Source organism: Puntigrus tetrazona, chromosome 19 (assembly GCF_018831695.1).
Source record: "Puntigrus tetrazona isolate hp1 chromosome 19, ASM1883169v1, whole genome shotgun sequence".
In the NCBI taxonomy this organism is placed as follows: domain Eukaryota; kingdom Metazoa; phylum Chordata; class Actinopteri; order Cypriniformes; family Cyprinidae; genus Puntigrus; species Puntigrus tetrazona.
The window spans coordinates 5,162,255-5,179,885 of NC_056717.1; the positions used below are offsets into that span (position 1 = coordinate 5,162,255).

A 17,631-nucleotide genomic window follows, 5' to 3' on the forward strand; every position below is an offset into this window, starting at 1 on the left:
GTCCATTAAGCATGGTTATATCTTGACAAACACATCATGCATGGGATGACAAATAATAACAGGTTTCAGCAGACGGACACATTGCACTTCCAAAGTAAGGAAATTCTGAGAGGTGTGAGGTGCATTTGGCCCCATGACTTCAAATTAATCATACGTAGCACGTTATTTTGTCGTGTTTTCCAAAAGCGTCTCGACCAGTATAACTAATTAGCAAGCATAACTAATCTTCTAACTAATGCACAAAGCAAACCTGCCGTTCTATCCACGGCCTAGCTTTTGCTCGAGAGTGATTTATATAGGCATGATGAGGGCACACCCACGAAGACTTGCCATTTTCAGTCAAACTGGGAGGCGTTTTATCGCACGATCGCCTTTGTTAAGTTAAAAGTGGTGTATCAGCAGATATCCTTCCAGACACTTACGAACATGGGTGCTTGGATGCAGTTTTGGACGCTACTACGTTTTGGCTTTTTTGCTTCGCACTGTAAGTTTTGACATTCTGAACGCATTTAACTATTTAATAACTATTCCAGTCGTAATACAGAACTCAGAAACAGTGTTTTTATCATTATTTCGTTTGCAGCCGCTCACTCGTTCATCTTGACTCAGTCACCGGGATTCAAGCTCGTCTCAGTCGGTGCTTCTGTAGAGTTAAAATGTCAATTTGAGCAGGCCTTTAAGTACTGCTTTACTGCTGTTACATGGCAAAAGCTGAATCTGCGGACTGGAGAACTCACCACCGTGGATACCATCCATGAGAACAAAGTTGATCAACTCGGGGACAGAACTTGTGTTCTGACTCTTAATAACTTAAAAGCTTCAGCCATGTACTACTGCATTAGTCAATTCAATCACATGGCTATGATCGGCAACGGAAGCAGAGTGATCGTAACAGGTACAGGCCTAAATCACTTCTATAGGATCACAGTTACTAAAAGCAGCAGTGTTTTGACTCTGTTCTCTGCTGCAGGTCACTCGGAGCCCAAACTCTCCCTCGTCTACACACAAGAAGAAGAACGGTACGACCTGCAGTGTCTGGTGTCGGGTCTCGTCCCGTCTCAGGTGCGTGTGTTCTGGATGATCGGAGGGACTGTGGTCTCTGGATGGACAGAGTCTGGCTGGACAGACCACACGGAGTCAGCCGCCCGAGTTCACTCGAGCTCATCTCTCTGTTCCGTCGAGGAGTGGAGCCGAGCCGATGATATTCAGTGCGTCGCCGTATATGTGGCAAGAACATCTCCAGGACTCTGATGCGCACCAGCTGTGTCACTAATTTTCAAAGTAACTATAGAGTTTTAATTTAAAAGGCCAATTAATTAATTACACTTTTTGTTTTTTATTTGTTTTTTATTTTATTGTGTTTATTGCAAACACCTGTCAAAACTCTAATTAAATAACTCAAATTTAAGTTGAATATTTAGAATATTCATAAAAATAATGTTAATTGTATTCATTCTGTTGTACAAACTAGTCACGCTTTATCTTAAGGTTTAATTCTCTAATTAATAAATAAACCGTAAAAAGGTTATGACTTTTGATTTAATAAACTCCTAATTTAGTAAGGTATAGTAGGGTCATGGATGTAGAATATAGCCGTGCAGAATTTATGCTTTAAAAGTACTAATAAACAGCTAATATGTTAATAATAGGCATGGTAATAAGCAACTAGTTAATGGTGAGAACTGGATTTAAATGTATTGTCTGAAGTGTAAACAAGTAACACTTTATTTTATAGTTACACTTATTAGTTATTCTTGACCTTATTCTACATCCCTAACTATTACCTATTAACTATTAATATTCAGCAAATTAAGAATTTACTAAAAAGGGAAAAGTGGTAGTTTGTTAACGTTAGTTAATGCACTGTGAACTAGCATGAACAAACAACCGCTTTTTCTTTAACTAACATTAACAAAGATGAATAAATAGCGCCATGTTAGTTAACACAGTAACTAATATAACTACCATTATATAATATAAAGACCAAATCCTTGTGTTTACTATAGAATCCTGTTCATGGGTGTATTATTAATTATGCTCCTATCATGGTTGATCTTTCAGATCTGAGTCAGTTTTCTCAGTGGTTTGTGTTCTGTGGAGGGGGAACCGTTTTGCTGGCGGTGGCCGTGTTCTTCTCTGTTTGTTTATGCCAAGGTGAAGATTTAAATTAATCTGCAAACCTATTAAATGCTATGGTGACCATTAAGGGATTTTAACTAACTATTAAGTAAGTAAAATATGCAAATATGACATACTTGAAAGACAGAATTATTATACGTTCTGGTTGAAATAGCCTGCTGAAGTGGTGTAAAATTGTGCAATGAATAATATATAAGTAATCGATGCTGTTGCTGTTCTGCAACATATATGCAATATGTAGTCATCTAGTGCGCTTAATATGTCTGTAGCTGCATTCTAGCACATAACCGCAATGGATATTTTATTATATTGAATAAACAAATATTGTTTTTTTCCTTTAACAGGCAAACAGAGGTCAGGGGTCATGAAATTTCATCTGTAATGGTAGGCAAGCTGCAGAGCAAACATTATACGTGAATGTGTTTATCGTTTGAAAAATGTTTCTTTTGAATAGTTATTGGTGAATTTGTAAAAAACTGAACCTTTTTTGAAAATGTTTAGAATATGAAAAAAACGGAGACTGGTATGAATGCTATATTATATGTATGCCTTTATTTATTTGGTCTAGTTTTACCCTGTGGATCCCACCAGTTTAGGGCTGAATTTAGGTCCAACAAAAGAAATGAAGGTAAAAATGAAAATTTGTGAATTCTTAATAACCATATATGCGTTATGTAAAACAGTATATCAATCTGTGTAAAGACCAATTTACACTGTTTTCTCCAGATATTTTTTCCTTTTTTTTCCTCAGGGCACCACTGACAGTGATATTGAAAGGTTATGCAAACAAAATGAATTAAAATGAATGAATTAAATGTGAATTAAAAATGAACTAAGTTTGCCCTCCCCAATAGCTCTTTATGAAGATGTTATACTTTACTCTCTGATCTGACTTTCTTTTGTGCTGTGTGGATGAATGAGCGTCTTTCAAACCTAAAGTTGTTAAAAAATAATATATATTGCTGCCAAATAAAGTTATTTTTTTCTCCTTTACTCTTTTGAAATGACTTCACGTTGTTTGTTAGGAAGCAATAGGAATGAAACTTTTAGTCTGGTGCAGTTTTGAGGTGTTATATTTGAATATAGACATGCAAGAATTAAATTTGGGGACTAGGAGCTATAGATTTGAGCAGGATTTATACTCTAACACTTCAGATCAAGAAACACTGTTAACTAGCTGCCTAGCATGCATGCTAGTATTTATAAAGCACATGTTAAAGCTTTGTTCTGCATGGGGACCACAGGCTTTTGAAACTCCTCTTTTACCCCACCAGCTTCTCGTGAGATATTATAGCTGTAATATGCTCTAGCATGTACATCCAGTCAGAAATTAGAATTTGGTGGCGGCACAAAAAACGGCACAGATATATGCCACTGACAATGAGAGGCCCCCTCAAAACATGCCCTGCAGTTGTAAATGCAAATAATATAAAAATGTTTCAATTGTAAATGTTGTGAGGGTTAGGGTAAAAATAGAATGTATTTTACACAGTTATACTCTTCAGTTTGATTTGATCATTATTACTGTATATCAAAATCTATGACACTTATGGTCTTCTCGCTGCATCTAGAACAGTGTGTGGACAGAGAAGGGTCGACTCGTTCCTATGCTCTGAAATGGACCCATGGGGAAGGCATTAGTTATTTTCCACAGGAGGGCGCTCCATGCATTCTGAGCTCTTGGTTTCAGCCACAGCCCAGGTCTAGAAGAGGAGTAATCCTGCTGTATTTTCTTCTGTATGTGTAAAAACAGTGATAACAACCTTTACGCTGTTTAACTGTACGTCTACATTAATCACAATAGCACACACCTGGACAAAATGCCATTGGTTATTTTGCTACAGTGAAATATTTTTGTAAGCGTATATCAATATATCCATCCATCAATATATATATATATATATATATATATATATATATATATATATATATATATATATATATATATATATATATATATATTTGTTGGTGTTTATCTGTGCAGTGTGAATTGGTCTATAGCTGTGCTGTGTTATGACTAAAACACAGCTGCTGACGAGTCAGAATTCAGGAATGGAACTAACCTTTTTATAAACACACACACACACACACACACACACACACACACACACACACACACACACACACACACACACACACACACACACACACACACACACACACACACACACACACACACACACACACACACACACACAAACACACACACACACCCACACACACAAACACCCACACACACAAACACACACGCACACACACACACCCACACACACACGCACACACACACACACACACACACACACACACACACACACGCACGCACACACACACACACACACACACACACAGTTCATATCAAAGGTGTAATGGTTTTTTATACTGTACAGACTGTATGTGATATCATCCTACACCTAAACCTACCCCTTGCAGGAAACTACTGACATTTTTAGATTGTCAAAAAAATTTAATCCTGTATGTTTATAAGCTATAAAAGTCCCCACAAGGTCAAAATTTACTGGTATTCCTATCCTTGTGCACACACACACACACACACATGCATATATTTTTTTCTGTTTCCAATTGAACATAGGCAAGAAATACAATTAATGTATGCATAAACAATAAATAAAGAAACAAGTAAGCAAACAAGCAATAGAATAGCACATTAGATTACATGTTAAGATCTAGGCCTTTATTCAGAATGAATCTATCATATATTGAAAAAGACACATTTACTAGTTTTAAATTTTTTTCATATTTTATACAGCTACAGTTGAAGTCTACATAGTTTACTATTAAATTACTAGTTTAATTATTAACCAAAATATCAGGGATCATGTTATTGTTCATTTGGTACTGACCTGAATTAGATATTTCACATAAAAGATGTTTACATATAGTCCACGTGAGAAAATAACAGTTACATTTATAAAAAGCGCCCTGTTCAAAAACTTTACATACGCTTGATTCTTAATACTGTGCCGCTATCATCATCCACACCTGTGTTTTTTAGTGATAGCTGTTCACGTCTCCTTGTTTGTAGTAAACAGTTAAACGGCCAGCTATTCTACAGAAAAATCATTCAGGTCCTACAGGAATTTGTGTATTTGACAACGACCGCATACAACGATATGATTTTGAGATTCATCTTTTCACAACGAGGACAACTGAGGACTCATACGCCACTATTACAGAAGGAAAAAATTTAAAGACGAGGGTAAATGTAACTTCTTGGTAACCAGCCCGATCTCATGGTAATTCATACAAATTTTTACAAGGTGCCTAATTTGTCCGACTTTGTTCAAACTCATTTTGCTAAATCGTACATGTGTTATGAGTTATTGGGGTGTGAAAGCATTATTTGTAGCAAATCAACATTTGTTTTGATGGTTTCGGATCAAATACACCATTTCTGGTTCACAAGCGTCCTGCTAAAATTGCTGAGGTAGTTAAAAAGAGCAGAGCAGTCACAAGTGCAAAGATTCTGCTTACACTGACAAGAGGATAGCAAGTGTCCTGGATATCTGAGGAAATGAATAAAACCAAGCATTGTGAGAAAAGAATCAAAAGCATTTCTTCTTAAAACTGGACAAAACAGCCAAAATAACGCAGATCCATCAAGAAATCCCGCCTACCCCATTTATGGAGAGGTACTATTATTGATTCGCCATCTTGATGAAGATATGTTATGAAAAGTGACTTACCATGATAATGCAGAGTTTTGTTGAACATCCATCCGCTGAACTTCACAACGCAGGTGCAAGCTCCTCCTGTCCTCCACTCCTCAGCCGATACTGCCGCGTAATTATGAGTTTTCACAGAGACCTCTTCACCTTCTTCCCAAACAGAGAAAGCGCGTCCATTGTCCTTCCTGCTCCCTATGAGCCAGTGCACATGGACCTGTGATGAAGCAAATCCTCCGACCGCACACTGGAGAGTGACTGTGGAGCCGTGGTTCTTGCTGCTGGCAAAAGCCATGATATCAATAGACGGCATCACGGCGTTATCAGCTGCAAGAAGAGCGATAAAACAGCAAAAAGAGCCGACACATAATTATACGATGAAAGTACGCTTTCTCATAACCCCAAACTTCAAGAACCTTCATGTCATGCGGTAGAAACCTTTGATACAGTACCTTGCACAGTAACAGCCGTGCCGTTCCCAAGGTACATATGCTCACGGTCTGTAGCGATGCAGTAATACATGCCCGAGTCTTGCACCGTCGCGCCGTGGATGGAAAAGCGACACACCGAGGATTCCGGCTGCTCTTTATTCTGATGAAGCTTGTCCTGCAGAACGTCTGTTATTCCACTCACGGGATGCACCCTGACCCAGGCCACTCTGTGACAGAAGGACTGCACCTCGTTCAGCTGGCAGCTCATGCTCACTCTTTCACCCGACCTCACCTTCACCGAAGCGGGGAACTGATAAACCGTCCCCGCCGTCGCTGCGAACGCATTCAAAAGGTCGATAATGCTGCTCTTATCAATTGGAGCAGTTTTATGTACAAACTCCATGCTACGCGTGAACAAATAATAACACCGGTAGCTTACCTTCTGGCGAAATTAAACAGGACAAGACAAGAAAAAGGAGGTCGTGCATGCTGTCTGAAGACTTCACAGGCCCAAGACACATGTGCGTGTGACAAATCACACACCTTTTCCTGCTTATATCCACAGTCGTTTCTTCAGCTGTTAAAGCTGTTAGACCGAGAAACTACTTTGTTCCTGACATGCCTGCCAGAACTTTAAAAAACGCGACTCAAATAATGTTAATATACCAATTAACTTTTTTTTTTTTTTTTACCTTTACCTTTATAATATACTGACCTGAAAAACATAGTGGTAATGAGAAAAAAGGTTCAACACAAGTGTCTTTTTCACAAATATTAATATATTAGAAGGTGCACAGTGTCCATTCACACAAACACAAATCATCTTAATATACAAGACGCTGAAATAATGCAATAAAGATTCATTTAACAAATATGGTATAGCATAAAGCCCTAACGTAATAACTAATAAGAGTCATCAACTGTATGTAATAACAAAGTTATAAATTCACATATATTTATATTTACAAATATACAGTTGAGATTTTGTACTGTTTGTATCACTCTACTTGTTTGTGTTTGTATATTCGTGGAGTGTTGGTTTTCACTGAATCATAACTTCAACCAATTAAGTTCCATTCAATCACAAAAGAAACAAGCGAAAGACTTCATATGAGAGTCATTGAATCATTCACTCATCTTTTTAGTTCAAAACAGATTCATTTTATGAACTAAATGCTTTATTTATTAACTACTATGTACTTCCATAAAAAAAATAAGTGCAATATTCTTATTCTGTTCATATTGTATTGCAAAAGCTGATTTTGAGGATGCGACGAACAGGTAAGGTTAGGCACAGGTTGGGTGGCATGGGTGGGTTTAGAGGGTTAGTTCAGCCCAACATTCTGTCACAAATCCTGTTGTGTTGCTGTCTATGAAGGGTAGGACAGCCATTTTGTCATTAAAAATATCTTACTATGCTCTGAAGATGAGCGCAGGTCGCATTTGAGGTGAGTAATTATTGACTGAATTTTCATTATGGGCTCAACTAACCCACTAAATGTGTGTACAATGTAAACGCATGTATACAATGAGTGCATTGCATCAATGATTAATTTATCAAATTATTACTTTAACTGTAAATACATAATAGTTATGGCAACCTAATATAAAGCGGGACCGCCTTTTTTGTTAGCGTAGCAAAACCTCAAAGAAACTGGTATGAACATGTAAAACTTATAAACTTCTACAGCTGGAATGACAGCTCTAGTGCTCATGTGATATTGCTTTATACAAGTGTAATGAATGTATTTATATTGTTTCACATAAACTGGATGCCATGGTTTTTTTCAAGCTGTACTGAAATTTCAAGAATTTGGAATTTAATTCGATTAGATGAGAGCTGCATGGCAAAATCATGCTTTTTTGATGGATAACACAAAAGCTGTCATTTATTTAACATAAGACAATAGTGACTTAACTCATGAGACATGCGGCGCATGGCTCTGTCCTATTTTATTTGAACAAAATCAGCAATTTTATTCTTCCACCAAAGCCTTTGGGGTTGGAATTATGCATCTTTGAGGTTTCACTGCGGTACTTTTGAGACTGAAGTTTTTCCGCTGACAAAGTAAAGTGTGGACATTAACCAATATGAGGCGAGGTCCACAGCACCATTTAGCGATGCATGCAACCACACAATAAAGAGGACACAGAGATAAAAACTAAACTGATTAGGTGAGAATAACATCACTTCCTGCGCCCGCAACACATAACAGAGGCCAGATCAGGCACAATATCTAAATAAATATCTGAAGATTTGTTGTTTTTTCCTCACGGTTATCACACTGACACTTACAGGCTATAGGTAATAACAAATAACATAATATATGAAAATAATATTTTTATATAGTTATTTTATTTTCTCTTGTTTTAGATTATTGGTGTAAATTCATATGATTTTAAGAAAAACGTCTCAAGCAATACATTTTTGTATACGTTTACAGTACATTTATTTTATTCCGTTTTTAATGTTCAGAACATATTGGATTAAATACATCCTTCGACACCAAAATAAACAATGATATTCAAAACATGAATCACCGAAAAAACATTAACATAAACATTAACATAAAACTGTTTTTTTTCATACACATATCATATAACAAAGGTTTTCCATCTCAGTCTATAAACAATCACTGTCACCAGAAGCAGAAGGCCAAAAACGAAGCAGACAAACAGATATATGTATTTTTAAAGCATAACACGCATCTGTTGCATCTGTGGAAAGAGAAAATGTGAAAAAGTTATCAAAGATTTATCAAAGAAACCAAGGTTTCTCACCAAAGAAAGCTGCATTTATTTGATCAAAAACACAGTAAAACGGTAGAAATGTGATCATTTTAACTTATAGATCATTTGATCTATAAGTTGGCTTTAATGTTATGCTGTACCATGTGGCTGAAGGGTCTTGGTATAGAGCTGTCCTCCAAACTCCACTACACACACACACTGAGCCTTCCTTTCCCACTCCTCGGCGGTAACCAGGATCTGGTTCCTAAAGGTCGGATAGCACCATCGCTCCCATGCGCCAAAACTGGTTGTCCTTTTCTTTTCTCCTCCACGGTCCAGAACACGCGAACCCCAGAAGCCTCGACCCCGTTCACAACACACTGGAGAGGGACCAAAGGGCCGTTCGTGATCAGCGGAGTAAGAATATCAATAACAGGAAACACAGTGCGTTCTGGAATGAGATTAGGGGAAATATGAGGTTACTGACGAAAGAAATACTTCACATAATAAAGCCTTTGAACTGTTTGTGGCAGTCATTATGTCGCTGCTCAATGGGTTAACTCTAAATCAGGTTGATAATGAAGATGTGTGGCAGGAAATAAAACAGTAATAAAAACGTGCCAGGGTCTCACATATTGAACCTGTGTTTGAGCACAGACCAGGTTGGTATCTTCAGCTTCATTGCTTCGATTTATCCAACTTTCAAATCTTTAGTTTAGAAGGCTGCTGATAAAGTCAAGTCACCTTTTATTTAAATAGCACTTTTAACAATACAGACTGTGTCAAAGTACTTAACAGTATCAATTTGGAGAATAGAGGTCAGTAATACTAATATTAATTTCTCAACCCAGGCATAAACCCCAGGTACCACAGATACCCATTCATTTATATTGAAATATGTAATACATTTGGATATTTTCAGTAAAGTCAATTAGTCAATATTAGTTATATTATGGCAGTGCATTGCACGCCTAATACTTCAAAACACCTTAAAGCTGCCAGCATTTTTATCTTTAAACTTCTATTCATAAGTATTATTATATGAATTCACAAGAGATTGTTTTATCACACCTCACCTTTCACAAAGACTCTGGATCCATTACCGATGTGAGCTTAAGCGGCCTTGCACAGCCGCAGCAGTAATACGTACTGGAGTCCACGCACCGTTGAATTGGTGATAACAGCGTACAGATACTGCTCGCCTGGTTGGAGGAGTGATGAGGAACGATCTGAAGTCTGTCGGTCAGGCTGATCGCTATGCTCCCGGAACGACTCTCAGCCAAGCCACCGCCGAACACGGGCGCACAGCTCTACAATGTTGCACTTTAAAACCACTTCTTCTCCAGCCATCACCTCAGCCACCGTCGCCACTGTGTTACAATGAACGCCTTGTTTGCTAGGTGAAAAGATCGCAATGTTTGTCATTGCGTTATCTCTTTCTGTCGTCAAGTTTCAAACAACTTAAAGAAGCCTTTCATTTTGCAATTAAAAATTCCAACCCCATCAATTTATCGAGGCCTTTCATTATCGCTTGCCTTCCGTGATTAAATGTTTGCTAAAGCGAAAAGATACGGCTTACAAAACACAAGTATAGAAGAAAATAAATGCATCTCACAGATTAAAGTTTATAGTTTAAAATATATTTGAATTTCAGCGCAATTTATTGGAACAGAAAAAATGGAATAATTGAATTGAAAACGGTTTACCTGTTCCCACAGTGTGAGACACCCAGATCATAACCAGCCAGACGCTCATCTTTAAAGTCTGACGATCACGACAGAATCTAGCCTTCATTTGACTACTTCAGCAAAAACCTCGGTCTTCCTCTCTCAGTCGCCTGACTACAGAAAACACATACTGCATGCATTTAAACCTATGGCCACAGAGCAACAACAACACGGAAACATATCGAAAAGGTTTATTTTAACAGAAAACCAGGTCAGCCGAACTGTACAACGATCTGACAGAGCGCATGTCGATCTGGTCATGATTTATATATGGTGTATATGCAGTATATAAACTGTCAGTTTGTTGTTTTACACACATGCACACAGACGTTATTTAATAAACGACATAGTCACAAAGAAACTACAACTTTAGACTTGGACATAACAACAAAAAGACAATACTTTATTGAACCTTTTCAGATAAGAAGTGTGCAAACACAGGCATTTTTGACGCATCGTTTCAGTCCAGTCTATTTGAGGCTGTATTACAACATCACAACATCTTCCTTTGTTTTCCATCCATCTAGCGCTGACGTAATTGTGACGTTGTTAAATCGATTGACCAGGCCAATGTGAAGAGAGGCTCGTGAATAGTAATTAGACGGGACAAAACCGACCTGTTTTTGACAGAGATCCTGAGAAATGTGCTGCAAAAACAAATTGAGATGGTTTTTGTTACTTATTGACATTGAGACCTAAAATAATTCCAAAAGGTGTATTGGATATTTAAATATTTACAATACATCCCCGATATATTTTTTCTGAGTTGTCTTCAAAACCAATGACTTGTTTTTTCATTCCTAATCACTCAATCATACATTTCTAATTGTTCAAGAAAAACTTTTTTTTATACGATGCAATAAATATTATATAAAAAGCTCCAAAATGCACCTTTAGTCAGCACTGAAGCAGTTAAGCTACTTTGTATTATTGCTTTTATTATTGTTGATATACGAATAGACATGAAAACATAACTCATACGCACTATGCTTTCTAATGACATTTCGTGGTATAGAAATCAAAGAATAATCCCTGGCCTCTGGAAGCTGTGCTCTAGTACTGACGAAACGGAGACAGGGAGAGTCGTGGCTGAGGTGTCGGTGGTTGTGAGAAATGAAGGCAGGTAAAGGTAGAGTCGTTTTAGCACAGGTTTGAACAGGACAGGGTATTGTGACACCGGCGTCAGAATAGGCAGAGTAAATACATATTCAATCAGTCATATTTCAACCCTTGTTGAGATGACAGGGAGCTAATCCTTAAGTACTCAGGTTTCCTACTTCTCTGCTTCTGTGAAGTAACATGTTGGAATATTATTTCACAAAGTTATGTCTAGAAGCGACTCCAGTGGTTGATTGAGCTATATATATATATATATATATATATATATATTCCAATGCTCTCTCTATCTCTCTCTCTCTCTGACTCGGTTAAGTCATTCAAACAAGCGCCCTTGTAAGGCAGATGATGACACACTCGTGAGCAAATTCTTGACGCCGAAACTGTGCGTAATCTTCGCATCACAGCCATGCGAGTGCGAACACGAGTCTGGACGCACAAAGCACATTTGTTCTCTTTGTGAGTACGTAACACTCTCGAGCGGTCGCAGGTAAAAACGGGCGGCCTGCCATCAATGGCGGCCTGCCATCAGAAAACTGCGCGGCATGAAGAATAACGTCTGCAGCGAGAAACACTGCTGTCTGCGCACACACCCAAACTACATGACTGTGAAGCAAGAAAAAGAAAAAATGTGTATTTTAAGATGGCGCTAAACGGCGATTCTTTCAAGCAGACGCAGGAATAAACAGCGCGGTAACAAACTAGAGTCGACATGCAATAAAGGAGCTGACAATAACACTTCATAATCCAGACACAAAGGGCCATTGTGTTCCTGCGGAAAAGAAGGGTGCTTAACTGTGCTATTGTAGTGTGCTTCGAAGCACACTTTTAAAAACTGTACCTGCAGATAATGAAATAAAAGGCCACTTTAAGTTGACTTAAAAGAGAGCTCATGTTGTCAACGCACTTTTAAGTGCACTTTGTATTAAATTTCAAAGTTTCAAGCAGTACACTTACTGTGATGTGTTGACTAGCATACTAAAACGCAAAGTAGTTGATTATAATTTTAACAGTAGTGCGTTATTCAAAATCAAGTTGCATTTAAAGTTAATATATTTTAAATGAATTAAAGTGCAACTTCATCATTACAAATGTTTCATTAAAAACATATATTTAAATGCATGTTTCAGCATAAAAACTATTAAAGTATATTTTAGCTTACCTTCAAAAGAAAAACAATGTGTGAAATTAAATAAGACATACTTAACTGCGAGAATAAATAAGTATAAAATATTAATTTAAACTGTTTGATTAAATTCTAAATAACATGTAATTGTGTCAAAACACTATTCACACAAAGTATATTCCTGTGATATACAATAGTATGCTAAACTGTACTTTTTTTTACAAAAGGGGTTTGTATGTGTACAATGTAAAAAAAAAAAAAAAAAGTATTTTTTCTTGAAATATTCATATGATCAAAGCGTGCATGTGCGGTTGCTTGTGTAAAACAGCTATACAAAGCCCACTATGTATCAGTTACCAGTTTTGAACTTGCACAAGAGGGTGGTGCAACTTCTTGAGGATGAGGACAGACTGACTAAGTCGGTGCTCAGTTTGTTTGTGTGTAAACCTGTGCATCGCTGTCCTATATCCCCTACAAGCCGTGGAAGGTGAGTCACGTCTAGCACTCTCACTGCACCCACCCAGAATGCTGAGCGCCCTTGCCTGCGCGTTCCCCAAAACTGTGAGGAAAACAAGCAGAGGAAGACGAATTGTATCTGACCAGAGACACGCCTCGCTCAGCGGGAATCCCGCTATACGGCGTTTCCAAAAGATTCCTGGAAAGCATACATCATAAAGACACCAAAGCTATAGACCACTGGATATCTGGCAGAACTTCTGACTTCTTTAAAGCGCACGCTTATATATAAAAACTATCCCACCCGCACGTTCTGATACGGGCTTGTTGTTGTGCAAAAGATTTTCCCTTTTTTTCATCCTGAAAGCTTCCAGATGTGTTCCCAAGGGAGCAGTAAGTCTGTTTTCCGATAGTTCTATCCATCAACAAAAAAATGTGTCATACGGAAACCTGGTTTTCCAGAGTTTTTTTTTCCAGAGCGCGGAGCCTCCGAAACCCGATCGTCTCCGCCCCGTTAGGTTCGCCGTCCCGAAGCGTCGAGTTACAGGAGGCGTTTTTCCCGTAGCAGGCACTGACACGGAAGGTGGGTTTAGTTGTTTTTCCTCCCGAGTGGGAGGATTCAGGACGTCGGCCAAGATGTGACAGAAGCGATGGGACGCTGAGAGCGAGAAGTAAGGAGCACTGCGCGACGGGAACAGCGAAGTCTATCAAGAGCCAGGAAAATAAAAGCGATCACTTCAAATGGCGACGCAGGTACGTAGTTTGCGTTTTATTGAGTTTTTTTGTTCGTGCTCGTTCACATTTCAACGGGGTTTCACGCAGGTTTTTTTTTTACTTAAGCGCAAATCTCCGCGTTTTAATGTCCATCTCGGACTTGACCGAAACGGATGCTGTAGTTTGCTGTCGACGACGAGAGCGGTTTATACGAAAGCTTACTTAATAAAGTTTTTGATTGTGTTTTTTTTTTTTTGCGAGCGATCAATAAGCGCCAGTGACACGTCTCGCCTCGCCCGTTTTCTGCCTTCTTTGACAGAAGGCTGTTTTTCGCGTCCCGTGCCGTTTTAACGCGACGGCTGCGTTCTCGCGCATTCCGCCGCTCCGTTTCTCGAGTCAGTGGTCCCTAACAAAGAAAAAAAAAATATGGCCAGTATCAAGATAATTCAAGCCATATGAGCTCCCGCTGCAGCGAAACGCTCGCAAGTCTATGCGAAAGACACGATGGCCGTGTGTCAAAACCTCCCTGCCCTAACCACCCCCGTCTGGCCTCGTTTTACCCAAAAAATGCCGTCTGCGAAGGCAGCTCGCTAGGTTTTGACATACAGCCGTTGTGCAGAAATGAAAAGCACGGGGAATCAATCAGTGTCTTTGCGTTGTTTCTCTCTGGGAGAAGCCTCGAGATGCCTATGTGGACTTAAAGAAGCAGCGGGAAGTGTGTGAAAAGTTTTAAACGCCCAAGACTGCGATTGGGGTCACATATTAACACTTTTGTGTGACACGTTTTATGCATTTCGGAAGCCTAACCTTTTGTCTTAATAAACAGGGAAATGGTTTCCATTGTACGTGCACAGCTTAAGTAAATAACGCACAGAAGGCGGGTGTCATGGCCTGAAATGCAGGTATTTCAGGTACTGCACTGGATAAATGTCTGAGAGCAAAAAGGTTTGAATAGACACAGTTTACAAAGTCCGTTGATAGCACTTCGATAGTCCTGGAGGGCGGAAAAGCGCAAACCTTTAGATTTTTCTTCACCTTTAGATTTTTCTTCACCTTCAGAAACAGGTGCATGTAACAGATTTAGTCCTAATGAATTCAATTAGTACAACAGAAGAGCTATTAAGCTATTAATTAATGCTCAAATGAGTACAGATCATCATAGGTCGCGCGTTACATTTTCCAGTTGAATTATTACATGCATTGAACAAAAAAGATCATTGCAACTCAAGCTCAGTGTATTTGTTTCTAGGCTCTTTAGAGTTTCATTTTTTCTAAAATCTTCGGTTTTCTAAAGTATTAAACTTTTAACTGTAGTAACCACCCCCACCTCTTAATTCTGCAGTATTCTGACCTCGAGAAGGCCATTAACACCTTGGTCACAAACTTCCATTCTGCTTCCCCTGATAACCGGCCTCCTCTGAAGGTAGATGAGTTCAAGCATCTCCTCTCCTCCCAGCTGCCATCTTTAGTCAAGGTAAAGCTATATTCATACCAACAGACACCAAGTGACTCAATACTGTTTTTACTCATTTCCTGTGATTGCACATAGCATAGCTGTTAATAAGTTCAATATGAGAAAATGGGAAAATCCGACAGCGAAACCAGTTCAGTGATTATATTGTTAACAGTGATATTAGGCCCATAATTACTTTGTGTCGTTTTAAGGCCTGTGTGTTGCTCGTGGTGTTCTTGTCTTTGTGTAGGAAACACAACGCGCCGTCCTTGTTATTATTGGCTCCACGTGCTGGAAAGACCAGTTTTGTTTAACCTTTAAGCCAGCATGCAGGTTCTAGTTATTATTATCTGTACATTTAACTTATTTCGATAGCAAAAACAGGTTTTTATTTCATATACATAAAGTTGAAGGCTATACACATGCCTGTAAAGCTGTCATCGTATTTAAGGAAAGGAATCCGCAACCAAACCCTGAATGAAACCTTTTTTTCACTCTGAGGATCGGCTGGTTTCACAGAGAACGTTGCCTCAGAAAAGAGGTGTGGACTGATTACACAGATCAGCTCGAGCTCAGGTTGAGCCAGCGAAGGACGCTGGGTGTGGCTCCATACTGAGAGCTAAATGGTGGCTGGCCTTGATCTGAAAGATAAATAATTTCTCCTGCAGTCAAACCGACGCTGCTCTTCAGTTACAGTCGGTATGGGATCGTGTCATGGCAGGCCTTGTACAGCTTAAGGGTGAACCTCTGACATAGTAGTTTCTGGTGCTGTAATACGGCAGTGATACCGTACTTCGGTGCTGATGTAATTGCAGTTCATGTTGTGACGCGTTTGTAAAAGAAAACGGTACAGACCGTAGCGATTTAGAGAAAAGGCAGAGCTGACATATATCACGTGAACGATTGTGGAAGTGTCGCCGGGTTTAATCATTTGATTGTTTTTGAAGATTCCAACCGAAAGTTTAAATATGCACGCATTTGTTGTATGTGATTCTGTTAAAGCGGCTCAAAATATTTCCAAAAACTAAAAAGGCCCCTAAGAATATTTACTATGAAGCCCTACGGACAAACCACATGAGGGCAGCAAAGTGGTAGTTTTCAAAAAAAAAAAAACCTTGTGAAATGAGTTACACTTTCACAGAATACATGAACGCCAGTGAGTTCTCTCTCTCTCTCTCTCTCTCTTTCTATAGTCGGATAATTTTGGAGAAGTGCTGAAGCAAATGGGAGTGAAAGATGGGGAAGGCGTCAGCTTCAAGCACTTTTGGAGCCTGATCCAGAATTTGGCCACAACCCAGCATGGTCTGCTGAGCCACGAGAAGTTGTCCAAATGCACCTGCCTTTTACTATGAGCCGTGGGCTTCAACTGCATCTGCCACTAAGACCTGGTCTCTCTGCATTTATCCAGAACCATTTATCCATCTCCAAACAAAACACTTAACTTTTCTTCCTAAGCATTCCAATAAATAAGCAAACTTTTATAGGCCTACTTTTTTATTTTAAATAATGTGGCAAGCAGTACAGCCATCATCTCTCATCATAGCAAGCATCAAGTAAATCTTAATGTACAGACCAGTTTACTACTTCATATACCATAACTGGAGTCCAATTGTTTTTCACTTGTCTCTGGATTTACAGCTTCCTGTGCATTTAAGTGTTTTTAAGTAAATTGATGAATAAATAAAACCTTTCTTTTTCTTGCGATAACACTACATATAAACATACTGCAATAATCGTCTAGCATGTGTATTTCCAGACAAGAGTGGTTTATGCAAGCAAAAACAATAATAACAACACTTTTTATTTATATTTTGTAATACTGTTTTTATGGCCAAAAATCAATAACTCCTGAATTATTGTCTAATAAAATTTATAACAAAAACTGTTGCTTGTTGTTGGTGTTTTTATATCTATTCTCAGTTATTCTATTCGGTTTTGCAACAGATATCTGCCCTAGTGTACATTTAATTAAAAAAAAATAATAAACAAAAGTTGGTAGCAACAGAACATACACATTTTTTTTTGTGCCTTTGCAACAAAGGTCTAGTGAGACGAC

General features: G+C 38.6%; 2 protein-coding genes across 2 annotated transcripts; one reads left to right on the forward strand and one right to left on the reverse strand.

Annotated features, from left to right (window-relative positions):
* Window positions 1-5,387: 5,387 nt before the first annotated feature.
* On the reverse strand, window positions 5,388-6,773 carry LOC122324190 (immunoglobulin alpha-2 heavy chain-like). The gene is made up of 4 exons (XM_043218450.1): window positions 6,693-6,773; window positions 6,275-6,586; window positions 5,844-6,149; window positions 5,388-5,663 (listed from the first exon to the last, which is right to left on the reverse strand). Exons 1-4 carry the CDS (start codon window positions 6,739-6,741, stop codon window positions 5,557-5,559), a joined length of 774 nt encoding a protein of 257 aa, XP_043074385.1. The 5' UTR covers window positions 6,742-6,773; the 3' UTR covers window positions 5,388-5,556.
* Window positions 6,774-14,015: 7,242 nt separating this feature from the next.
* LOC122323259 (protein S100-A14-like) lies at window positions 14,016-17,396 on the forward strand. The gene is made up of 3 exons (XM_043216954.1): window positions 14,016-14,161; window positions 15,465-15,596; window positions 16,769-17,396. The coding sequence occupies exons 1-3, from the start codon at window positions 14,150-14,152 to the stop codon at window positions 16,925-16,927; spliced, it is 303 nt and encodes a 100-aa protein (XP_043072889.1). The 5' UTR covers window positions 14,016-14,149; the 3' UTR covers window positions 16,928-17,396.
* The last annotated feature ends 235 nt before the right edge of the window (window positions 17,397-17,631 follow it).